This window comes from Furipterus horrens, unplaced genomic scaffold, assembly GCF_987537825.1.
Source record: "Furipterus horrens unplaced genomic scaffold, mFurHor1.1.pri manual_scaffold_8, whole genome shotgun sequence".
NCBI lineage: Eukaryota > Metazoa > Chordata > Mammalia > Chiroptera > Furipteridae > Furipterus > Furipterus horrens.
In genome coordinates, this window is record NW_028327178.1 from 17,637,380 (window position 1) to 17,663,304 (window position 25,925).

At 51.7% G+C, this 25,925-nt stretch overlaps 1 protein-coding gene across 2 annotated transcripts in view; it reads left to right on the forward strand.

The window, feature by feature from the left end:
- SMAD7 (SMAD family member 7) overlaps positions 1 to 23,471 on the forward strand; it is a 28,926-nt gene extending 5,455 nt beyond the window's left edge. The window contains exons 3-4 of one of the 2 annotated variants that reach the window (XM_090285540.1): positions 3,629 to 3,700; positions 22,808 to 23,471. In XM_090285540.1, the coding sequence (XP_090141666.1) occupies positions 3,629 to 3,700; positions 22,808 to 23,346 (611 nt within the window). In that variant the 3' untranslated portion in view covers positions 23,347 to 23,471. Of the gene's footprint in view, positions 1 to 3,625; positions 3,701 to 22,807 lie in introns of both variants that reach the window. The other variant, XM_090285539.1, reaches the window with a different exon arrangement.
- The last annotated feature ends 2,454 nt before the right edge of the window (positions 23,472 to 25,925 follow it).

The window sequence follows — 25,925 nt, forward strand, 5'->3', positions numbered from 1 at the left end:
GAAGAACCTGTCCTGACACATTGAAGAGCAGCCAGGTCTGGGGCTGGATGGCCAGCCCCTCGACCCCCCTACCCCCAAATCTGGGGCTGGTTTTGCTGGCTGCTGTGACCAGGGGTGATGAGGTCAGATTACACGGATGGGATGCTGTCCCAGGTTTTTCTCCTCACCTTCTCTGTGTGAGGCGAGTATGTGGCTGGAGAATTTAGATCGGCCACTTACATTCTTAAGTTTCTAAGCCCTAGGTGGAATTTTTGGTCTTGGGTTACTAGGTGAGAACCAGTCATAAGATTTTTACAATGGACAACTGTTAAAATCTTAACCAGTTGCACAACTATAAGGGAATCCTTTCCGTGAGGTCTCCAGCTTGGGAGGAGGCAGTGGGAAGGGGGCTGGGCTAAAAGCGAAGCTCTGTTTTGCTGTGGTTCAAGCCACTGCCCTGCAGCCTCTGTGGGGGCTTGAACTTGGTAGATCTGAGTGCCAGCAGCACTTTTTGGGAAAGAGCCTCACTTGTGGCCAGACCTAGGGGCAGCATGGCCCTAGGGGCAGGGTGGCCAGGTCTTGGAGCAATCAGAGGTCAGGAAGGTCTTTCCTGCTCTCACTGCACGAGGGTTAACAGCATGGTGTTTAAGATTAGATCTCACTTTAGGGAGTGTAGAGTGCTGGGGGCGGTTTCTGTAGGCTGTGCTACTTGTGATGTGCCCTGTATCCCATGGTCTGAAAGGTTTGAAGGATGGCTGCGGGGTTGTTGCTGGATGCACTGTACCTGCTTAGGTGGGGGCCTGTTTGGCCAGTGCCCGTTGGCAGATGGAGCCTCCAAAATCTAGTTGAGAAGACTGGGACCCAGCCTGTCTCTCCCTCGTAACTTGGGCTACTCTCAACTTGTCCAGGCCTCTTTGTATATCCAGATGATCAAAGACTTAGATCAGTGGTTTATTTACTTGCTCATTTTTTGGTTCATTCCTTGATTCTGCAGGCCTGATGATGTGCCTCCTTAAAAAAATGTGATGATTCCCATGCAGTAAGTTGTCCTTCTGTGACCAAGGTTGTGGATTGGAGCAGAGCTGGGACACTTGGGGTTTGGTGGCGGTGGTTGTGGCTCCTCTCCTGGATGGTACTTAGGAAGCTCAGAACTAAGTGGACAAGACTGTCCTGGCTCATTTGGAACCATTCTCTTGGTGAGGGAAGTGTGGGACCCCAGCTTCCTCACCTTGTACCCCTCTCAACAGTTTGCATCTTCTAGGACCTTTGCTGCTGAGAGGAGAATGAGTCTCCCACAGCACTCGGCATTTACTGGGTGCTGGGTAATGTTTGGGCTTCCAAGTGCGTGTCAGCCTGGGCTCTGGGGAGTGGGAAGTCGAGACCCTGACTTTAGGGCTCCATCCCAAGGAGCTTTTCTGTGGCTGAGTGAAGCAGGTGTGGCTGCTTTGACCTTATTTTACAAGCATGGCAGTAGCTTGAGGCCAGTCTGGATCTGAAGGTAGTCTCAGCCCTACTACCTGCAGGGAATGGAGCGAGGACTCTGGTGGCTGGGGGACAGATGCTGTACTCTTGGGTATGGCCCAGTTACTGGGTGGCCCCTTGGGCTAGTCAATGACGCCTCAGTTTACCCGGGTACGAGTTGAACAGGTATACTTTGCTATTTCACAGGGGTGGTAGGGAGGCCTAATTAATGTTTGTAAATCCCTCCTGAGATCAAAGGCTCTGCAGAAGGGCAGAGCACCATTTCATAAAACGCTTGTGGTTGCCAGTGTGGAGCTGGCTTACCTTTGATCTGAGACAGGCCGACACCCTGAATGTGGTCCCAGCTCTGCCCTGAGTTGCTGGGCCCTTCCTTTGAAACACCTTGCCCTGGGGTTCAGCCAGCCAAAGCCCAGTTGGGGGCGTGGCCTGCGTAAGTCACCCTATTTAATGTGGGGCTGTCTTCCATTTGGGGGTAGGGAGCAGCCAATCTCTAGAATGCGGTGAAGGCCATCAAAGTAGTTTAGAAAGTGCAGGGTATACACCATTTAAACAAGCAGTTCCATTTCCTGTCTCCCCTATTGTGTTCCATTTGATTAAGTGTATCCTGTAAAACTGTATATTCCTGTTCGGAATTATACTCGATGCTGATAAAATGAGATCACACACAGTCTTTTCTCTTTTCCCTGCCTGCGGCCACTCCTGCTTCCCCCTCCCCTGGTTAAGAGAATTCTTGAAAAGTTGTTTTTCCAGCCTGAGAGAGAAGGCTGCAGAGCATTGCAGAGGGATTAGAGAGAGTTGAGGGAGGCGGGCAGGCAGCAGAAACCCAGAGGTGCTTTCTGGCTCCCCCGTAGGCCCTCACCTCCCTTTATCAGGTAATGGAAACAGCTGCTGGGCTACTAAAGGGCTCTCGTGGGCTGCTGGCCTCTGGACTGATCTTTTGCTTGGTTTCTTACTGGCCAAAGGGTTCCAGTGGGAAACTTGGTGGTGTGGGGTGGGAGACTGGGATTTGTACCACCCACCCTGGTGTGTTTGCTGCAGGGCTGGGAAGCAGCACCTTGTCTGAGCCAGCCTTTCCCTGTGGTTTTCAGTAGTACGCTTGGCGTTGGCCAGGTGCACGATATGTTGACAGGGTCTTGTGTATTTTTGTTTCCTGGGACTCATTCATTCTGGTTCGTGGGCATTCATTTTTGTTTTAGTGTGGCATGCAGGGAGGTTGCTGAGTCTGTCTGTTTCTCAGCGAGATTTGTCATCCTCATTAACATTTACGTCACTGTGCCTAGTACCTGAGGGCTACAAAAACCATGAAAAGAAGCTTATGGTGTAGTCAGGACAGACAAGACCTGAAGGTCAAGGATCAGGTAAAGCCAGCAGAAGGAAATTCCAAGTGTTGGGTACCAGAGAGATGGTATAGCGACAGAGGGCAGGGCCTTGCAACTGGGGTTGTCTGAGAAGGTTTCCAGAGATGAGGAGTTTGGACTAGGCCTGGAAGTGGGTTACCCCTCTGGCTGGGAGCCTCGCCAAGAATCTTCTCTGTCTTGCTCTCTTGATCAGGTCGTGACTCTGCACAGATGTCTCCATGAGTACAGTTCGTTGAGTTGTACTGGAGATGTATATGCTTTCCCATACTTATTATACGTCAGTTAAAAAGGAAAAAAGAAGTCCCTTTAGCCCAACACTTGTGTTGAGAAAGTTCTAAGGAACTGGGAAGTCTGTCTTTAAAAAGATGAGGGCAAGACACTGGTCTGTGGGAATGGCAGAGAGGACACTGGATCCAAGCAAAGAGACTCAGGGATAGTGGCTGGGAGACAGCCGCCAGGGTTGAGCGTCAGAACCTGGGCCTCCTTTGACCTTGGGAACCACCTCGTTTCCTCAAGGGGGACTTGCAACAAAAGAGAAATTCCAGCCCGTCTGTGATAGAGTCTGACTTGACTAATGATTAACTGGCCTCCCAGAGCCCAGACGGGTGACAGGGTGCTGTGGGCCATCTTGCGATGGGCAGGGAGGCCTGAGCAGCCCGTTCAAGTCAACCTCCTGGCTGAGAGTCAGCTGTGTGGAATGTTTGGTTTCTCTTTAGTGCTGTTTTGAATGTGCTTAAAAATTAATCTTTGTGTTTTTTTATGTATTTATTTCTGTATTTCTTTCTCTCCCCATTTCAAATCCACAGCAGACTGTCCAGATGCTGTGCCTTCCTCCGCTGAAACCGGGGGAACGAATTATCTGGCCCCTGGGGGGCTTTCAGGTAAGATGCATTTTCAGATTTTCCCGCCAATTCCAAGACCCTTCTCCCCACCCGACCCCAGACCTCTTGAAGTGAATGGAGTTGGGGGAGGTATGGGGGTGGGTGGCCTTCTGTCACCCCAGCTGGTCTGGAGTTCTCATTTCTCTGGGCATTAAACTGGATACAGTCTTGGTGACTTGGGGGCCCTTCAGCTCATCACTCTGAAGTCTCTCACACGTCGGAACACGGGGCCGCTCCATAGATGCAGAAAAGGGACTGGTGTGCTGTGTGTCATGGTTGCTGTTAAGCAACTCCTGGTTTGAAGCATCATTAGTTCATAGGTTTCAGCTTTTTTTAAAGATTTTTATTTATTTCTTAGAGGAGAAAGAGAGGGAAAGAAATATTGATTGGTGGTTGCCTCTCGCACCCCCCAACTGAGGGCCTGGCACCCCACCCACTGAGCCACACCAGCCAGGGCTTAGGTTTCAGCTCTTGCTTTTGCTCTTCCCCTTTGTGCACCGGGTGCCTTGAAGGGGATGGATCCACCTTTTTATGAACTTGATGAAGACAGATGCCAAGTGTAGGAGGGGATGTTCAGAGTAGATATCTTTGATGCTCCTCAAGTCCCAATTCCCAATCCAGCGTGCAAGGTGCTGTAGCGGCAAGGTCTGGGCACTGCAGACAGTAGCTGCTAACGCTGCTACCCAGGAGGGCAGGTTTTCCTTAGAGCTGCTGGGGGCTGGTGTGTTGTGGGATTGGATGGGGTCATTGGGTAGCCTGAGCATCGTTTATCCTGAGGGATATGAGAAGTGATGAACTTGGAGAAAACTCATTAGCAATGTAACTGGGAGGCATTGCCATTTTTCTCAGCCTTCCTGTTTCCACCTGTCTTTCGCACCCCAGTCTGCCATCACTGAATTTTTCTGAGAACCAGCTAAAGCAAAAGGAAAGGAACAGGGTTGAGGGGCGGGCAGTACTTAAGCAGAATCTGGGCATTTGTCACTTCTTGCCTTTGTTTCGGGTATTGGTGTAGGACCATAGCAACTCAGATGGAAGCTGTACAACTGTCTTCGGGGGACTGTGGTGTGATGCTCTTATGTGTGGCAACTCATTGGTCACGTGTGGCTCAGGCTCAGGTTTTCCCGGCCAGTCCCCTCCCAGGCTCTCCTCTCCAGGAATTGAGCCTGCTGAAAATGTCTTTAGGGAGACCGTGTTTGTTTTTATTTCTGTGCAGTATATACTCTGAGTGTTATCTGAGACAGAGGGTATTGTTTACTCAAAGCTCCTAATGAGAACTGAGCAGGAAAAAGAGGGACCCAGAGAGGGGAGGGGGCTTGGGGCGCCAGGATGGGAGTGCACCAGAGCAGGCCAGGAGGGAGGACAACTGCCTCTTCTCCGCTTTCTAAGGCTCAGAGAGTTCCTGAAAGAAAGAAGGCGAGAAGAGGAAAGGGTCTGGGCAAAGTAACACTCAGGTAGTTAGATGCTTTTCTTTTTTAAAGTCTGAGTGTACTCGGGAGGTGCCCCAGCCCCTCTGAACCACATGAAATAAGCAAGGGAAGTGGGAGCTTTTGAAAGGGGGCTTTTCGGAAGGTTTGTCTTGCTGATAACATCTTGTCTGTCTCCTCTGCTGGAGGAAGTGAGGACACCAGGCTGAGCTGCCCCATCAGTGCTCCCCACGCAGTTCGTTCTGAGATGGGTGGGCTTTATGTTCCCAAAGCTTTTCCAGTTCTATGAAGAAACTGGGGGTAAAACAGTTATTTTAATCTTCCCCATCCCCCCCCCCAATAATTGCAACCATTTAGATTAATGGGGAGGTGCTAGGGAAGGCGTGCTTGCTTCTAAAGGGTTCCCGTGGTTTAACAAAACTGCAAAAAGAAAAAGAGGGGGGAACCTCCACATGAAAGAGCATTTGTTTTGAATTTTAGCTCTTGATTTACTAATTCCCAAGGCTTCAAAGTTTGAGCTCTTTCTTCTTTCCGTTTGGAGTTGGAGCAGTTTATTAATAATGTGCCGTGGGGGGAAATGGAAGAAACTGTGTTTTGGGTTGGTGCCATTGGTTTGGGGGTGTCTGGAGGGGAGGCAGTGGGCATGGAGAAAACCCAGGGGTTACATACACCCTTTGCAGTGAGAATGCCCCCCAAAAGATGATTGTAGTGGCCCAGGTCCAGGCCAGAGGGTTTTGTAAATGGAGACAGCCCAAACCTCCTCCTTGAGAAGTTGATCTTTCCATGGTTGGGGGTGGGGGCGGGTTGGCTTGGGTGTGTCTGACCTGCAGAGGATGAGGCCACTAGGGGCTGCAGTGGCCAAGGGAGGGGGGGGGGGGCTGGCAGGGGTTCCTGCTGGGTAGGGAAAGGGGTTAGCAGAAGCTGGAGGGTGGGAGCCTACTTTGGGGATCGAGGGCAAGTGGGCACCCAGGTGGGGAACAGTGAAAGTGCCCGCAAGGATTTGCCCCCTCCTTCCCCTCCTCCGCCTTGAAATAACCTCTCTGAGTGTCTCTTTCACAGGCCCTGTGTGCTGTTTTCCTTCCTGTCCTGCCCTGGCTGAGAGCAGCCTTAATGAATGGGGCTCAGTTTAGGGTGGGAGGCAGGTCGGCAGCGGGAGCCAGGGCTTGATTCTCTTGGCACGGGAAGAAGGGAAAGAAAAAACGGCCGAATGTGAAAATGTGGGGCCTTGGCGGTAGGGGTGGGGGTGTCCTCAAAGGCATGCCCCCTCCTGAAATGCCGGGGTGGGGGTGACTCCAAGGCTGGCCCTTCCCTTTCCTGCGAGGAAGGGGAGAGGAAGGGGAGTGGGCGGCGGGAGCCCTGGGAGCGGGCCCGCTGGCTGCAGGTTGGAATTCCAGCCTTGCAGCGTGGGGCTGGCCGGTGACAGGCCCGGGCCTTCGGGACTTGGTGAACGCGCCCCGCCCCCGCCCCCGCCAGTTTCCCCAGTCTGGCTGTGACTCGGTTCCAGGAGATTGTACTTTCATTTCTGACAGCTGGCTCTCGGAGACAGATGGATTGCTCTGTGCATGGTTGTGTGTGGGGTGTGTGTGTGTGTGTTTCAACTGTACAGATAGACGGTCCTGTGCACAGACACATGAGCAGACAGACGCCCATAGGCAGGCTCTGGGATAGGCCTGGGCCCCTCTCACATGGGATCGATGGACCTCGGTGCAGCTTCTCCATGAGGATAAGCACTTTGGGAGTGTTGGTGGATTGGTTCTGAACTGTCACTTGTCAGCCTGAGCACCTTAAGGCACCTTAAGGCACACGACTCCAGAACTCTAGAATGGACCCTTGCTGCTGGCATGTTTCCTGGCCTAGGAAGACCCACCTCAGAGACGTCTGACAGAGAATGCAAGAGGTTCAGCTTAGGGTGGAAATGGAAAGGATTTGCTTCCAGAGCTTTCACTGTGTCACTGGTAATTAAAAGCATGTGTTAGAAGCTGTCATCTTTGCAGCCTCCATCTGGAGTTTCAGGGAGGGGGCTTTCATTTAGCTTGCCTTCTCTCCTGGTTGGGGGTGGGGGAGGCTCAAAAGAAAATGGTCTCACGTGTAAGTTCTAGGTCAAGTTCTAGGTTATTCTCGGATCCTCCAGCCTCCTCCTTTATATGTTAATGCTGGGAGCTGGCTGGGGCTCACCATACAGACCTCCCCGGTCAGGGCAGGGAGTAGAGGCCAGCAACAACTTGCAGTTATTTTAACTTCAAAAGAATTGCCACTGGGGGTTTCCAGGAGGAAGGTGGAAAGCAATGGAGACATCAGTTCTTAGGTGTCTTGAGGGAGCCCCATCTCTTGGCTGTGCAAAGTCATGCTTATTGGAGAGACACTGTCCCACCATCCAGGGGAGGCCCATTAACTCCTTTGCTAGGTCTTAAGATCCTTGTGGAGTTTAGTCTGGGTGACAGGAGCAGCTGCTTTAGGAAGGGTTCTGGCCGCCTCTGATCCCTGCTGCCACCCATCTGTGGTAGTCTCAGAGGAGCGTCTTCCAAAATACATGTGTATCATCTGAAAATGTGGTCCTGGCTCAGTCCACAGTCAACTTGGGCTCAAACTAAGAAGCTTAGGGAAGATGGCTCCATCCTGTTTTTCACGAAAGTTGTTCAGCTGCACGTGAACCATTATTTAGTGTCTGGCTTGGGACGGTGATGGCAAACTGGAAACCTGAACCTGGGCGCCTGTTGCTATGTGTTTGGTGGCTCCTTCCCCTGCCTGGGAACCAGCAGCTTGTGCTTCCACTGAGCTCTCGCAATGCCTTTTGGGGGTGGGATGGACTGAGCTCATCCCGGTGGCCGAGGGCATGGGCTTTGCTGAATGAGTCAGATGGGCCAGCCAGTACATGTGATCCTTACCTACTCTCCCCGACTCCCTATGCCACTGTGAGAAGTGACAATCTAGATCTCTTGGGACCCAATCCATATCTTGCTAAATGACAGCATGATGACTCCGGTCTAGGGCACGCTCACCTGGTGCACACCCACCCCCGGTGAGCTCAGCTGTTTGCTGCCTCAGCCACAGCGCTCCAGGTCACACTCACCTCGGTAGAAGGGCTCACTGATCAAACCCCTTGTGTCCTGGAAAGACCGGCAGGGGTTCAGCACGGGGTGACAGCATTGAAAGTCTGGGGCACATTTGGGCTGCTCTGCCTGCCAGACTAGATGGGCTGCTGCCTCATGAAGCCTGTCACTGAGGCCGGATAGGACGACCTGCGAAGGGGCAGGGGATCCGGTGAACGCTAGTTCTGCTGTAGCTTTTGGCTCCCGTGTGGCACACCAAACCCCACCCCCCCGCCCCTTGGGCCTCTTCTTAGCAGAGCTGGGCTGTAGCTGGGTTATACTTCAAGACCTGTGGGACCTCTGAGGCAAGCTCTGAGCCAGTGGGGCAGTGGAAAAGGGAGGAAATACTAAAGAAGTCAAGATCAAGTTTGGCTTCCTATGCATCTCTTGATTGTTGCTGTTACTGTGCCACGATACCGCTCCTGCAGTGCTGTGATCTCCAGGCTGTGAATTGTTCACTGCAGTCTGGACCTAGAAGCTGGAGCAGCACTGGAAAGCAAACGTCTTAACCTGCTGGGAGAAAGAAGACCCGCGGCCGTGATTCCAGACCTGACCGCACATTAGAGCCCCTGGGATCTTCTGAATCAGTCTTTCGGTGGGGTCCTGGCATCAATAGTTTTTTGAAGCAACAAGCTGGGGAACCCTGGGTGTAAGGGGTTAAAGGAGTCTGTGTTCCTGCAGGAAGTTTCTTTGGTGGCTTCACTTGGTGGCTGTGCTAGTTTTCTGTGATTCTATACAGTGACCTCCCCTTATCTGCGGTCTCAATTGCCCACAGTCAACCACGATCTGAACGTATTAAGTGGGAAATGCCAGAAGTTAAACCATTTATGTTTTAAATTGTCGCACCCATCTGGTAGCAGGATGAACTCTCTCCCTGCCCCGCTCTCCCAGCCTTTGTCCTGGGTATCCGCGCCATCTGTAGATGCAGCCTTATAGCCCTCTCAGGGAGCAGACCCACTGTCGTATTGCAGTGCTTATTTCAAGTCACCCTTATTTTACTTCATCATGGCCCCAAAGTGCGGTAGTTAGTGATGCTGGCGATTTGGATGTGCCCCAGAGAAGCCGTGAGCGCTTCCTTGAAGTGAAAAGGGGTAAGTGCTCAGCTCACAAGGCATTTTACTTTCTCACTTCTACGAATGGTGAGTACAGTACAAGATAGTTCTCGAGAGAGACCACATTCACTTAACTTTTATTACTGTGTATTGTTATAATTGTTAGTCTCTTGCTGGGCCTAGTTTATAAATTAAACTTTATGATAGGTGTGCTGTATAGGAGGAAATGTAGTATATGTATATAGGGTTTGGGACTAGCCACGGTTTCAGGCATCCACTGGGGGGCCTTGGGACATATCCCATGCAGATAAGGGGAGGGGACCACCTCACTTGCTGCTATAGTGAAGAATATGAGTATGTGTTTTCCTTTTTGAGCCTCTCTTCTCAAATAAGGTTTTTGCTTGATTGTAGGAACTTGACCAGGTGCATTAACTCTGTGCCCTCCTCCAGTTGTCTCTGCTGTTGTGAATGACATTGTAAAAGTGACCCATGGAACAGGGTTTCCTTCTGGGGTGATAAAAATGTTCTGGAACTAGATGGTGGTGATGGTTGCATAGTTCTGTGAATGCACCAAATGTCCCTAATGGCAAATTTTATGTTATGGGTGTCTTACAATTTAAACAAGTAGTGGTTTGTGGTAGCTTTTAAATACATGCAGATTTGGATAATCAATTTAAAAAACTGTCCCTTTGAGAATAAAAACGGAGAGACTTCTGTTAGGTGCCTGGGATCCACTGTTGATAGATAATTGTTTTCCAAAGCGCCTCTGAGGCCTCTTGGGGCGGGGGCACGTTGATGAGCCCGACTCTGACTCGGTTTACCGGAAGGAAGCAGGCAGGGAAGTTCTCCAGGGTGTGTTTTCTCAGCCTGAGCTTTCTGAAGGGGGAGGTGCGTGTGCTGGTTCCCCTCCAGCGCGATGCAGGGGGCTGTCTCCCAAAGCCTGGGGTCCTCCGGACCTCCCTCTGGGTGACCTGGATCCCCTGCTCTGTCCTTGCTGTTAGACCCCCTGGTCGATGTGATGTCTGTGCCCAGGTTCTAGGGCTGCCGAGGAGGTGGGTGTTGCACCAGAAGCCCTGCCTCGTGAGAGGATCCGGGACAGCGCAGCCACAGGGAGGTCACCGCTGGTCCTGCCATCTTCCTCGCTCGCTCTGTATTGAATGGCCAGTCCAGAGCCTGGCTGCCTGCCTACTGTCACAGAGAGGCTTCCTCTCTGGGCTATTTTCAGCAGGAAGATATTATTAACTGCTGAGGCACAGTTCTGAATTTAGTGGCTAACACACCAAGAAAGCCACATTCACCTGGTCGTGGCAACCCGACCAAAGCACGCTGGCTTGTGTGGGGGGCTTGGCTGTCCCTGGTCCCCTCCACTTCTCCCCATGGGGATCTGGGCCTGACACAGTTCCTGGGGCACTGAGTATAGACTCAGTGTCTGCCATAGAGAAAATGAGACTTTGTAGGAAGCCAGCGCTTCAAAAGTATAGAAAATAATAGCATTTATATTCTCAGCCGAGGAGATTTTGTAACGGATGGGGCACAGGACAGAAAAAGGAACTTTTCTATAGAATTTAGGACAGTGGTTTAAAACAGGGAGATAACTTTCACCTTGTACGTGAACAGGAAATGCTGGGACAAGACAGGAAATTGCATCATTCCTTTTATGAGAAGAACTCCAGAAAAACGTTGTTCATGAAAGGTAGTGGCTGAGAGGAGACCAGCCCAGTTTTTATCCCCCCTCCTCCCTCTTCTTCCCTTCCACCCCCACGAGAACTTTAGGCCATTTTCTCTAAGAAAGAGGTTGTTTGAGAACTTTATGTTATTTTTATTATTTAAAAAAATATTTTACCAGAAGGGTCACCTTCAGTTGAAATGTTAACTGCAGCCTTATTTCCCGGTTTACTGAAGAATCTTTCATGACTTTCTCAGCTTCCTTCCCCAAATGGTGGGGCCAAGCAGCTCTTGGCTGGAAGCAACTTTTGGTTTGGCTGCACGGGCCTCTGCACGGAGCCCCACCCAGTGTCATAGCTCAGTTTTAACTTGCAAAAAAAAAAACTTCTGTATTTTATTTTGGTAGGGGGTAGGTAGGAGTTCACTCCTCCCCTCAGTCTGTTCACCCCAGCTTCCCCTTCCCCTAACAGAGGTGCCTGGTGTTGCCTGGCGTTAGGCAGGTTGCAACTCAGGGGCTGCCTTTATTTGAAGCCACTTCATCACCCCCTGCCCCCCACCCCTCGTCCCACCCTGTCCCTCAGTTCCTTCACTTCTGAGACTATCTGTTTCTCGGGCATTAGTGAGGAGCAGAGAGGAAGTGGGCGTTGAGCATCCTTGGTACAGCTGTGCCCAGCAGCTGTGCTCTGCCCTGAGGGGAGGGGTAATGAGGCTCACCCATCACCCCTGGGCTTCCCCCCACCCGGAAGAAGTGATCACAGCCCTGCGGTGCTGTGGGGAAGGTGATACTGACTTGGGTGTGAAAACCCAGTTTCCATGTACTCATCTCTGGGTTTCTAAGTCTCCTCTTGGGTGATGTCACTGTTCTAATAGCATGGGACAGTTCCCTGACCTGTGCTGCCAAGGAGCCACCTTTAGGATGGAGACCAGAAAGAAAGCCGTGTGTGTGTGTGTGTGTGTGTGTGTGTGTGGCTTGCTTGCTCGCCACTCAGCTCCCCCACTCCCCTCACCACCTTTTCCCCTTAGCGTTCTGTGTTTTGTTTTCATAACGGGACAAGAGCCCTGGGGTGTGTAAAGGCATTGTGGGTCACTCTGTGAGGGTGACTTGTCCAAACAGAGCAGGACGCCACAGCAGAATGCTGTGGCAGGTGGTGTACCCACAGAGGTTGCTGGCCGGCGCCTGGTGTGGAAACATCTCTCAGAATCCGCCGCAGCTGTCTGGGAAGTCGCTGAGGACAGGGGCTTCTCTCTGGCCATCTCCTCAGGGAATCCAGGGCCTGGACCTTTCTGGCTAATAATCCCTGTCCTTTCCCAGGATAGGTTCACACCTGCCTCCCCTCTACCCAGGTGTAAAGCCCCTGCTTTGGGTGAAGCCAATATGTTTTTGGTTCATTCATTTAGCAATTGTTTATTGAGCACCTACTATGTGCCCAGGCTCTGTGAGGTGTGGAGTCAGTTCTTGGCCCTGATAGAAGGAAGGGTTTCTCTGAAGCTGCTGTTGGGTAAATGGCACGGAAGGCTTTTGAACAGGTCCCATGGGCTTGGAGCTGGGCCTTGGGGTAAGGTGTTGTAAGACACAGCACAGGTACATGGATGGACCCTGGGGTGATTGTCTGAGCACACAGGGTATGCAGAGCTGCAGAGAGCTTCTGTCATCCATTTTGCCCTCTGCTTTGCTTCTGTGGTCTGTTGAGAGTTGATAAAACAAAGCTTGTGGATAAACAGGTCCGTCTTCTCCAGTCTGGTTCCAGCATGTCCCCCCCCCCTCCCCCACTGGTTGATTGTAAGATAGCAGGAGGCATGGTTATAGTTATCATCCAGACCCTGACAGTATCCAGGGGCAACATAGAGGTGACCAGCCAAGCACTGGCTTTTCGTGGGACCACAGCCAGGGACTGATGGGACACCTGGAAGTATAGTAAGCATTTAATGTCTTGACACTAACAGGGGGGTGGGACGGCTTTCCTAACTACAGTGGGCCTGATTCTCACGAAGAGCATCTGGGGATGCACCTGTGCTTACTACTTTGAAATCTGATGGCCAAGCCCTTGTCTGAGGTCCCAGTCCTCGTGCAAGGCCCTGGCCTGCCTTCAGTAGGGTTTGCATAAAGTCACCTAGTACTGGGTTACCAAGGTGTTTCATTTTCATGCCCATCCTGCCCCTGTTTGTTCCCTGGAGGCCCGTTGATGGCTCCGTTGGAGGAGCTCACTGATTTTATTAACCTTCTTGCTCCTCTGTGGAGCCCCACTGGCCTCTTCTGGCTGGAGAGCTGTTTGGGCCTTGGGTTTGATCCAGGGCAGAAAGGGCAGAACTAATCTCACCTTCAGTTTATATCTTGTAAAGTGGGGAGTTTGTGCCCTTCAGACACAAGACAGCTCAGGACTGTTGTTGGCTCTTGTGTTTGTTCATTTCTGTGTTTCCTTCTTACTTTTTAGTTCAGGACAGTCACTCAACAGGAACAAAAACGATACAATGCCGAGATATGACTCTGCTGTCAGTAGACAGCCCTTTCTTTTTTTTTTTTTTTCCAGCTTTTCTTTATTGATTATATTGTTACAATAGTTCCAATTTTCTCCCCTTTACTCCCCTCCACCCAGCATCTCCCTCCCCCCGCAATACCCCCAACCCAAGTCCATACCCATGGTTCGTAAAAAATAACTATCCCTCCCTCTCAGATATTAAGACCCTTTGTAATCTTGTAAAGGACAATGGGCGAAGGTCTCAAGCTCCTCTAGCTGCTTCAAGCTGGACATGGTCGTCGTCCTACCTACCCTTGGGTCCAGAAATCCCTAGTAATAGTGGGGGTGTGGAGGGGAGGGTGGCCTTCCCACATGGGGAAGGATCGTGCAGACTCCAGGTCAGTTGGCTAGTAGACAGCCCTTTCTGCGTTTGCCAGTGTACCTGCCTTTCCTTCCCTGGTGGGCCAAAATGAACTGGGGCTGGGAAGGGTCATGAAGAACTGCTCCACTCAGAGCTGCATGGGGACTTTGCCAGCCCCAGCCTGCCCCTTAGCCAGCACAGCCCCTCCCCCTCATTAATGAGTAACCCAGAGAGAAAAGCACAAGTTGAGTTCTTCTGTGAGCTGGGTGCACAGTACAGTTTTTCCACTCAATGGGTCCCACCTCCAACTCGGTGGGGTAACAATTAAAACCCCTTTGGGGGATATTTCCTGGGGATGAGGCCTGGAGTGGAGGGGGCGCTGCAAAGATTCAAAAGCCTCCCCCATCTCAGTGTTAGAGGGATGCCCCAGTCCAAGGAGAGGTCTTGGGGAGAATTGCAATGGGAGGGAAAGTGCCCTCCAAGTTTCTGTCCCCAGAGGCTGACCTGCTTTCCTGGCCTGAGAGGCAGGGGAGGGGGCGGGGTGTGCGTGCGCTCAGCCACCAGCTGACCACATGGCCTTGCAGGAGCCTTTTGTGTGTGTGTCCTGGGCCTCAGTTTTCTCATCTGCAAAATAAGTGGTTGGACCTGGTCACCAAGTTCCTTGAGGTTCTGACATCTTGTGAGCTCTGGGTCATGGGTTTGTGGCCCGTTGGGAATGAGACCCGTGTTGCTGAGGTAATGAGGTGGCCACTGGCCTCTTCCATTTGGGAATAAAGAGATTATAGTCAGCCCTGTTTCTTGGCTTACAAGCTCTTCCTAAATGAGTGACAGTTGAGGAATCTTTCCCCAGGAAAACGCATATACATACATTTCCAGGGGTCCTTCCTGTGGTGGCTGAGTCTCTTGTACTCGGGAGGGTACGACGTTTAAGGAGACTGCGCAGGGGGAGCATTAGGAGGGAAAGGGCCATTTCCTTTCTTCAGGGGAAAAATATACATAACCTTTACCATCCTAACCATTTTTAGGTGTGCGGTTACGTATATTACCTTGCTGTGCAACCAGCGTCACCCCCAGAACTTTCTCACCTTCCCAGCTGAAACCCTGTACCCACTAAACACCAGCCCCCCAGTCCCCTCCCCCAGCCACTTTCACTTTCTCTCCATGAATCTGACTGTTCCAGGTGCCCCATAGAGTGGAATCCTGCTGTGTTTGCCCTTTTGTGTCTGCGTATCTCATTTAGCGTATGCCTTGAAGGTTCTTCCATGTTGTAGTACATGTCAGAGTTGCTCCTTTGTACATGTGCATGTATATGTCTTGTCCTGTTATCCATTCATCCATTGGTAGATGCGGGTTGCTTCTACCTTTTGATTGCTGTGAACATGGAGGTACAAATAATCTCTTCAAGACTTCTGGGTATAGACTCAGAAGTGGGATTGTGCTGGGTCATGTAATTTCAGGCCGAGTGCCACAGAGCAGGGCCATCTTGACATGTGTATCTGCATGGACTGATCCCACAGGGCAGGGGAAGCCCATGGCCGACCATACTCCTGGATGTGCATCTGGGTGGGCCTAAGAGTGAGCGCTGGGGCAGAGGTAGTGAGAGAAGAGTGGGGGTCGGGGAGGGGTGGCCTGGCATGGCAGTAATACATGAGGCCCAGGGTCCTGAAATGTGGGGCTCATGGCACAGGACAACCAGCTGTTTGTGCTGCACTCCAGGGGCCTTTGGTGGCAGCCCAGGTTGGAGGCGACTTTCCTTGTCTTTCATTCCGCAGCCCAGGTTGGAGGCGACTTTCCTTGTCTTTCATTCCCCTGGCCTCCTCACTGAAGGCTAGAGCTGGCAGGGACCCAGAGAGGGGGGTGCCTCCAGCCCAGGAGGCCCTGCATGCTCCGGGGGTGAAAGGGCTGGGATGGCTGAACAGTGAGTGTGTCAAAGCCAGAGAGATTAGATCACGGAGGCAGACAGAAGTAATGATTAACTTTTCCAGTCTGCACACTGTCTCCAGTCTGTCGTACTGTTGTTTTTCCCTGTAAGTACTGTGTGGGCCCTGGCCTGGCCAGGTCCTGGTGTTGGGTTGTAAAGACAGAAGGAATGAGGGCTGGGAGCGAGCAGGGGGCGGGGAACCGGTTGGAGAAGGAGGCTTTTCCATCCGATGCTGCACTGGAATTTATTGGCCGGAATGCAGTAAATGTTCAAAATGCCATCCCATCCAACAGTTTTCATAATTGTTATGGAACAAGGGGAGCTGGGGAAGGGGAGGGCTGAAAAGGACTTTTGTTTCCCCCTGTATTTTTCCACGTCTTCGGATGGTTTTCCTACCAGTCTAGAAAAACTGGAGTTGAGTTGGTTGGAGCAGTGTGGGGGCAGGGCAGGGCCTGCAGCTAGGTCCTGAAATACCTTTCAGGGAGCCAGAGGTCACTGTGCACTGAAATTTATTAAAGTGGGGCCCACAGATAAAGCAGCTCACTGCAGAGCAGCCCCCAGACCTGCAGAACCAGGCAAAGAGGCAAAGCTGTCCTGTACCTCTGGGGGGGGGGGTGTCCTTTGGGAAAATAGACTTATTATGTGTCCATTTTTTATGAAGATTCTTATCGAGCTTTCACATGCAGCCAACGTACTTAGAAGTGGTTAATAAAAAGCAGAAAATGAGGGACCTTTTGGTGGTCTAAGGAAAGCTTTTTGGATTCATGGGTGTGAGTGTACAGGTACATGCAGAATTTGGGGGATCTCTGGACTCCCTCCAGGTGGATGAATTTTGAGGTTTGATTTGGCTGCCTTCCTGTTGCCTGCTGGTCCCACCCACTTGTGTCTTTCTGGGAGCGGCCAGGGTCATCCCCGTGGGCAGGCGGGGAGCAAGATGATGCCATGATGCCTTGCGGGTCTGGGGACTCTGTGTGTGGACCCGTTTCTGGAAGAGCTGCCGAGTTGTTTGGGGGGTATTGGTGGGAACTTGGCGGTGCACCATGTGGTGGAAAAGTCTTGATATTAAGACTGGAGAAGTTTTAATGAGGCTGGATGTATGCTAAACAACAGCCAGAGAAGCCCATTTACTGTAAATATTATGAATGGAGTTGGCTGGTCTGGAGTCCCCACCCTTCCTCTGAGGCCTCTCGGAGCCGGGCAGAGCTGGCCTCCTCCGAAGGCAGCTGGGTACACGCTATAATTTGCATGGCTGACGGCTGGGGCACAGGAAGCCGCGTCAGCCCGGCTGGCGAGACAGACGGGAGCTTTTGATTTGTGTGGCTTCCCTCCCCTGGCTGGCTCTGCCCTCAATTATATTCTCTGATGGCCAAATACTGTTCTTAGGAAGGATCCCCAGGCTGGGGGGCCATGCACTTGGACCTGTGAGGGGCTTTGGGAGGTGGGGGTGGGGCGTGTTTGGGGAGCAGGGAAGTACACTTTAGCTCTAGTAACTGATTACTCATCACAATTAGTCTGTAAGGCGCAGTCATGTATTAGTGTTCTAGACTAGCAGGATCTGCCAATCAGTAAGCTTGGGAGAGTTCGTGGGAGGAGGGTGGGCGATGGGTGGGAAGCTTCAGGCCTCCCAGCCTGGGGGCACATTGGGAGAAAGATGGTGAAAAGGAGATCCTCTGCTGGAGACTCCCCTTTTCCTGAGGGCCATGACTGACATGACAGAAAAGATGCAAGTCTGTAACATTTTGAAATTTTAAAAAGTTGGTTTAGAGACGGACACAGTAAAATCTGACTCAAATCTCCTTGTTCTTTTGATTTTGTTTTTATTGTTGCAAATTAAGTGCAACAATGTGTTCTCCCCAAAGTGATTTTCTTACTCTTAGGAAGGTAGTGAAAATAAATGGAACCAGCATTGTTTAGTACGTTGTGAATTACGGAGTATAGTCAGAGACCATCAGAGCCAGAATTGGGCCCGTGGGGCTGTTTTGCCCCAGCCCTCTTCAAGTTAGTTATGGACAGGCCAACCTGAGACTCAGAGAGGGCAAGCCACTTGGCCAAGGTCACAGAGCGTTTTCCAAGTGGCTGGAGAACCCAAGAGATGAGACCCTTGAGTACAGTTGCAAGCTGGGCCCTGGCCCCCTGCTGCTTTTGTATCAAATCGTAACAACCATGTGAGGTTGGCACTGAGAGTTTTAATCCCTGCCAAGGTTCCATGGGCGGTAGGTTTGAACTAGGGCAGCAGGGTGGGGTGCGTGTGTGCGGTGTTGTTCATAGCCGGAAGTCCCTGAGGGATAGGATTTGGGGAACTTGGTTAGTGGGGCCCAGGTACCTGAGGAAGCACCCTAGCCTTTGAATGAGACCCTTTGGCATCCCCTGGCCCCCAGTCTTGCCACCTCAATGGAGTTAACCTTGTTCTAGAACACTGAAAAATTCAACTTTCTCAGTGCCTTCTACCGGGCAGAATTCATCCTCTGATCCTTTTGGCAAAAGGTCTTGGTGCCGCGGGGGAATGGTTGGGTCTGAGGGTTAACCTGAAACATTTTGAGTTCGCTTGACCTTGTGGGTGACTTGCTCTAAAACCTCAGAGCTGTCTGCTGCCTTTGGACTCTGGGGGACCCCTGGCGTGATCTTGATGAGGGCGAAACACTGCAGATTAGAGCTGACCCTGAACCCAGACACCTCATCAAGTTTCCGTGTGTTTGCTTTGGGTTTCGGTCATTTGCCTCTTGAAAACAAGAGCCAGTAAGGGTCCTTGACCATTGTGAGTATTTGGGATGAGAACAGATCAGACTCTTTGGCCCTGGGGCCCCTTTTATCTCAGTCCTTCTCCCTGAAGTGGGCTGGTTGCTCTCAGAAACTGCCCGTTTCCTGACAGGGTGGGGAGCAGGGCTGACGGCGCCGTTAACCTTTGAGATGTCTGGTGAAGGGGGAAGGCAGGATGAGGCAACCCTTGGTGGCGCCGGGAGTCCCGAGCAGGGAGGACCCTGGACCTGCCATCGGCGAGGCGTGGTGATATTTGCTTTACAGGGTTGCCGGGTTTAACTTCTGGGTCTACTTTTGTGCCCTTCATTTGCCCTCATCAGCCTGTATGAGGCCGCTATTTCTGCCCAGGCACCTACCCCACCGTTGGATTTAGGCAGAGAGATGTCCCTTTATAATTCAAGTGGCCTGCAGAGATGGGGTCGAGTTGAGAACCCTCCTTTGCCCACCTTTTACCCCTTGCACCCCGGAATTTGGGTGGATCAAGTGCTGTGGCTCCATCCTGTGCTGGCTTTGTCCCTAAGCACGTCCCTGTCCTGAAAGACCAGGATCTCGGGGACCCTATCCCCACCAGCCCCACCCTTGTGCGTGTGCACAGCCAGGCTCCACTGGCCTCACTCTCATGCATGCCCCGTTCTCAGAATTGCCCTGCTTGAGAGATAGCACTTGCCCTCTGGCCTCCTGGTGGGACTTGTGAGTGGGAGTCCAGAAATGATACCCCTGAGGCACTGAACTTGGTCTTGTCTTCCTCTGTGTTTCCTTCATCTCCTCACACATTCAAATAAAAAAAAATTTAAGGGAAAATTTCTCCCTTACCCAAAACCTGGCCTTGAGGTCTAGTCACCCCATGCCATTGAGACATCGGGCAAGAGCTTCATTCATGAACCTTCTGGTCTTCTAGAAGGGTCTGGTCTGTTCATTCATGACCAGGGTAATTAAATAACTCTTTGTAAGAGGCAGGGAGCCCCTTGTTAAGTGGCCTTCCCTAATGCAAGTGCAAACACAAGGCAAACTCCTTCTCCTTCACAACGCCCACCTCCCCCTTCCTTTTTAAAGGGTTGATTTTATGCTTTAAGGGAAATGGGGAAGGTGTGGGGGGGGTAACCTTACAGGAATTTTAGGCCGATTCAGCATTTTTCTGGGGTTGCTCCAAAAATTCCCTCAACTATAATAAAAAGAAAAAAATTGTGAACAGGCATCTGATTAGTTAGCTTTTTACAACACAGCTTTTCTTTTTGATGCTTTAAAATGCACAAATACAGTTTTAAAACAAGCCCCTGTACAGTTTTCTGAGGAGGGAAAGAAGTTGTTGAAAATACCGGAAAAGGTTATAAAGCTGAGGGAAATTAACAAGGGCTGCGAGTTTTGCCTTTGGAGTTTAGTATCAGCAACCATGATAAGAAAAGCCAAGTTGGGTCTCTGAGACTTTTCCTTAGTCCTGGTGACCCGCTAACTAGGGAGACCTTTCCTGTGCGTGAGATCCTCCCAGGTCCTCAGCACCAGGCTGGGGAGCCCCCAGGAGCTAAGCACAGATCTTTGCGGGGAGACACTTGTGGGCTGTGGGCCCAATTCAGGGAACTTGGTTTCTCTGAAGGTGATGCTGAGCGCTTCCCAGAAATGAGCCCAAGTGCCGGGGACATTGGGGGCAAAGGAGGGGAATCTCAGATTGGCAAAAGTGGAAAGCTGTGCTGGGCCCCCAGAAGTGTGATAGCGTTAAAGGGGCCCTAGCTGTTGTAGTGGTTTTGCTAGAGAGCCTGTTTCATGCTCAGAGATAGTCCAGGAGCAGTGAGAAACGAGGGCTGTGAGGTGACATGAAGGGTCCTGTTGTGCCCACCTGGGGGCGGGGGGGGGGCTTGGAGGCCTTGTTCACACACAGGGACACCCACCCACACGCTGCCGTTTATCTGGGCTGGGCCATTAACCTCAACAGAAAAAGGCTTTTTCCAGGGATGTCTGGCAGCAAATTGCTGGGTGTACAGGCTGGCTGTACAGATGAAAGAGAAACCCGCCAGAAAGCTCCCCCCTCTCTCCCCCGCTTCCCCCTCAGGGCCCTGGGCCAGCCAACCTCAGGCCCCAGCCCCCGCCTAGCTTCCTCTGCCCCCAGAGGCCCGCGGGGCAGACACAGCCCCCACCTCTTGCCCGGGGGCCTGGCACGAGGGCAACTCAATCCCAGGCCCCCCACCCCACCACCCTGCACCTCCTCCTCCTCCTCCTGCTAGCGGGTGCCAGGTTTCATGGGGGCCGGGTTCAGTGAAACAGAGTATTGTGAGACCCGCTGAGGGTCTCCTGAAGCTCCCTCCCGCCACTCCCCGCGTCCTCCTTCCCAGGCCAGGTTTGTTGGGATAGTAAGGGAGAGCGTCTTACATTCCCAAACACCCTCCCCCTCGGGCGGGGACGCCCTGTGTCTTCCAGAAGAGGGATTTCTCCTCCAGCACGCTTGCACCCCAGAGCGCTGTTATTTACATGGATGTTGTGGGTCTTTGGTGTAGCCTTCAGAGCTGAACTCCCTCGGCAAGAAAGTTCAAAGATTGCCAGTGCTCACGAGTTTATTAGCAGTTGATGGATACTTTGCAGAAACAAGTTAATGCCTGATGAGTCACCTTCTGCTTGGAGCCCTTGTCCCTCTCTTCTTGTTTTTCCATATGTTCCAGTATGTGCGCACGCAAACACACACACACACACACACACACACACACACACACTCTCCTCTCTCACACTCACAGACACACTTGTGCTTCATAGGCGCTTGTGTGTTGGGTGGGTGACAGGCCCATTTTCTAGGGTCGGTTTTCAGTGGGGTGGGGATTGAGGGAAAGGAATGAGCCCTCAACTCCTCATTTTGTGTGGCTGTCTGGGCAGGCACTTGAGAAGGCCAGTTGGGGTGTCCGTAGGAGACAGCAGCCGCTCAGGGTGTGTTTGTGGCTGCCTCAGTGGTTCAGAGTGCACATTTGTACACTTACTCATGGGACACCTATGCAAAACTGGCTGCTACTTAAAAGCTCACAGAGCTGACTGTTCCCAGGTCCTAACATGCCTGTAAGGAGCCGTGTGCTGAGCCGCCCTGGTGCCCCAGCCTTCCTCCACCCCGGCCACCACGCTGCATAGCTCATCATCTGTTCTCCAGCCCAGTTGTTCCAAAACCAAGGAGGTCAGATGCACCAAAAGACCTCTCACAGCCAACCACAGCCCCATCTTCGTTCCCTAAGCCCCCCAGAAAATGAGAAGGGAGGGCAGGAGGAGGCCTCTGCCTCTTGGGGCCCCTGCCTTTCCCCATTTTTGTTAACAAATACAAGACTTCCGGTCTCCGCCCTGCCACCACAAACCACAGTGTTCGTTCCTGCAGCTGGGCCCGGCCTGGGAGATTTATGGTTCCCAGTCTGAGGCCTGCCCCACTGGCTCTAGCTAAAGGAGGAGTCGGAATGCCAGCCGCCAGGACTCCCTTCTCTTCCACCTATCCCCCTTTCAGATCTCCACACGCCTGTTTAGGAAAACCACCTTACCAGAACCCCGCCGGTCTCAGGCTGCCTGTGGGAAGAACCACTTCTAGGACAGCTGGGGTGGGGCCTTCAGGGAAGGGGAGGGCAGGGCAGGAGTCTAGATGCTTTTGTGTGAGCAGAGAAGGGCACTTTCAGGATGGCTGTCCCCAGTTTAGACACATAATCTTCTGTCTGGGCTGGAGGAAGCTTCGTGGAGGTAGTCTGGGTTTTAACACGAGCCTGTGTGTGTGAGTTGTGATTTGGCATTTTGATGCGAATTCACCCTTTGTGTACAGTGCTGCTGCTGACAGACACCGACAGTTGTTTTTCTGTTAGGGACATTTTTTGCCCCAAGTCTACCTCCATTTAAATTTTTACCAGATGGCACTTGCTTCTGACCAGGGTCCTAATCTGAGAACTTGGTGGCAATCAGACCATACAGCAAATGGTCCCAGAGTCTGGATACCTGAGTCCTACCTAGGTCTGGCTGTGCTATCCTCCAGGGCCTGAGCGAGAGCTTCTGGGGCCGGTTCTCTCATCAGGACGACCAGCCTGGAGCAGCTGGCCCTCAAGGTGCCATCCCATTTAAAGAACTCACTCTGGCCCATCTGTAAGGCCCAGACAGAGTGTAAAGCTTTTCTGGCTTTAAAAACCAGGACCAGCCAAGTTATGAGGGGTCCCCTGGCTTCTGAGCTCTGCAGGGATGGGGGCCAGGTGGGCACACATACTGGTGTCCCAGGTCACTGACAGGATGGGGAAAGGGTGGGAAGGGTCACCCCAGTGAGCCCCGTCTGGTACCAAGAGTGGCGCTGGTTGTGGGGGTGCCTGCACGCGCGCATCTTGATTCCAGGAGGTAGAGGAAAACGGACCCCCATCCCCACCAACCGTGTCCACCATTTTGTTTTGCAGATTCCCAACTTCTGCTGGAGCCTGGGGATCGGTCACACTGGTGCGTGGTGGCATACTGGGAGGAGAAGACGAGAGTGGGGAGGCTCTACTGTGTCCAGGAGCCTTCCCTGGATATCTTCTATGATCTACCTCAGGGGAACGGCTTTTGCCTCGGACAGCTCAATTCGGACAACAAGAGTCAGCTGGTGCAGAAAGTGCGGAGCAAAATCGGCTGTGGCATCCAGCTCACGCGGGAAGTGGATGGCGTGTGGGTGTACAACCGCAGCAGTTACCCCATCTTCATCAAGTCAGCCACACTGGACAACCCGGACTCCAGGACGCTGTTGGTACACAAAGTGTTCCCCGGTTTCTCCATCAAGGCCTTTGACTACGAGAAAGCGTACAGCCTGCAGCGGCCCAACGACCACGAGTTCATGCAGCAGCCGTGGACCGGCTTCACGGTGCAGATCAGCTTCGTGAAGGGCTGGGGCCAGTGCTACACCCGCCAGTTCATCAGCAGCTGCCCGTGCTGGCTGGAGGTCATCTTCAACAGCCGGTAGCCGCGTGTGAGCGGACAGAGCGTGAGCCGGGCTGGCCCAGTCCAAACTACTTTGCTGCTAATCTTTTCCTCCTGAGTGCTTGCTTTTCATGCAAAACTCTTTGGTCATTGTTTTTTTTTTTTTTTCCTTCTTGTCATTCTTGTTTATGTTTTTTTGTGTGTGAGAAATAGCTTATGAAAAGAATTGTTGGTCTTTTTCTTGGGGGGGGGGGTCATAATGTTGACAGGATGCCCCCGGTATAAACAGGGGAAACAAAAATCAGTCCCACCAAACAGTGTGTGAATGGGGAGCAGGCCCTAACTTTGGGGCCATCGGTTCACTTGTCAGGGTGGATGTGTGAGCGATTGTGTGTGTGTGTGTGTGTGTGTACATGAACACGGATGGGAACCGGTGAGCCCTGAGTGCTTTTTACTGACCCTCCCCAGCTGGGAGGTTGGCGCTCCCCAGCTGTGCCTCTCTTGCCCTTTGGACATGCTCAGTGGGGCAGAGGGCAGTTACCTGGGCAAGCCTGCAGCCCCACCCGTGTCCCAGCAGCTGCCAGAGCAAGGCTCTGCCCCAGCCTGGGGAAGCCCCCGCCCTGCCTCTTCCCTTTTAGGACCCAGGCTTGTCACTAGGCTTCTTAGAAACAACCCTGCAAGAGGCTGAACCAGAACCAGTTGTTTTCAAGCTTGTCTTAACTCCCCTCCAGCCACCCTGTTGCCATTGTCGCGTCTATCTTTTTTGGCCACCTGCTCCTGGATGTCTCTGAGATGGGCTTCCTGAGGGCTGCCGGGGCAGCCCCGTCACAGTATTGCTCACCCAGCGCCCTCTCAGGCCCCTCCACCTCTCCCTTGCCCTGGTTACATCAGATTTCACCCAGACTCAGAAAACCAGCTCCGCACTTTCCTCCCCTCTGCAGCCTGTGTGTTGAGCTCTGCTGTTAGACCAGCGAGGGGAGCAGCCCCCCACCCCTCCACCCCCTCCCCGGTCCCTTCCCACCAAGAAGGATTCGGTCCATTGTAACCCAAGGTACCATCCTGGGCTGACACCTAACTCTTCTTTCGTTTTCTCTACAACTCATACACTTGTATGATATGTTGACACTGCTCTTAGCTCAATGAGCATGTTTAGACTTTAACATAAGCTATTTTTCTAACTACAAAGGTTTAAATGAACAAGAGAAGCATTCTCATTGGAAATTTAGCATTGTAGTGCTTTTGAGAGAGAAAAAGGACTCCTGAAAAAAGAAAAAAAAAAAAAACCCCTGAGATTTATTAAAGAAAAAATGTATTTTATGTTATATATAAATATATTATTACTTGTAAATATAAAGACGTTTTATAAGCATCATTATTTATGTATTGTGCAATGTGTATAAACAAGAAAAGTAAAGAAAAGATGCACTTTGCTTTAATATAAATGCAAATAACAAATGCCAAATTAAAAAAGATAAACACAAGATTGGTGTTTTTTTCTATGGGTGTTATCACCTGGCTGAATGTTTTTCTAAAGGAGTTTATGTTCCATTAAACAATTTTTAAAATGTATACTTGATTCCATGTTCTCCAGCTCCTTTTCCTTCTGATGGGATGGGTGTGGGGTGGGGGTGTCAGAATCCAGGACAGTTGGGGTCTCCTGGCCTAGTCCTTGGTTGGGAGGAGGGGGACATATCAATTCTCTGTAGGCTAGAAAGACCTGTAGCCACAGAGATCTCCCTCATGTCACGTGGTGACCCTCTGGTGTAGCAGGCCGTGTGTCCTGAATTTGTAATGAGGTCAACCCCAGGAAGCCCTGAGTTACAAAAGTGGATGATTTTTTTTCAAAACTTGAAAAGAGTTGAGAAAAGGGGATTTCATTTTGGGTGATTGGGTAGGAGGTTGCGCTGGGAAATAGTGGGGGTGTATATGATCCCAAGAATCCAGATCTGTCTGTTTCTGCTTGTTAACTCCTCACTTGACACTAAGTCCTGAGCCTAACTCTACCTTTGCAGAGGAAGGTAAGACCATTGCTATACACGATTCCAGGACAGGTTTCCTGAGAGCTGATGCTGTGGAAGACTAGAGGGAGGTTGAGAGTTGGTGATGGGGCAGTATTGGGCCACTTCCTAGGTCCCTACCAAATTCTGGACCAGGCAGTCCAGAAGTGGAAGACCAGAGAGGGCACCGGGTCCAGGTCGTCTGCACTCCTTTCCCAGCTGCTTGAACTCCAGTCTCCTCACCCAGCCCAGCCCTGATGGCACTTGGCTGGTCAAGTGCCTCTTTAGTACCTCCCCTGGGATTTCCATGGTTGATCTGAGCTTGGTTTTAGATTCGGACCCTTGCACAAGAGATGGGTCCAAACGACAGAAAACTAGTTGTATAGATGTCTATGTCAGGGCTCTTGAACCTTGGATCCAGGATGTGGGGGTGGGGGGCTCTGAAATGGGGGTTAAGATTTGGAGCATCAGAAACTGGTACGATTTCAAAAAACGTTTTTGGAGGGCCAAAGTAAGAATGGCCAGTTATTAATTTTGCCAAATAGTGCCACAGCACCACAGCCTACTGGCACCTCCATTTCACTCAAGGGACTTCCTATACAACTATGTTGTAAGAAATACTAGT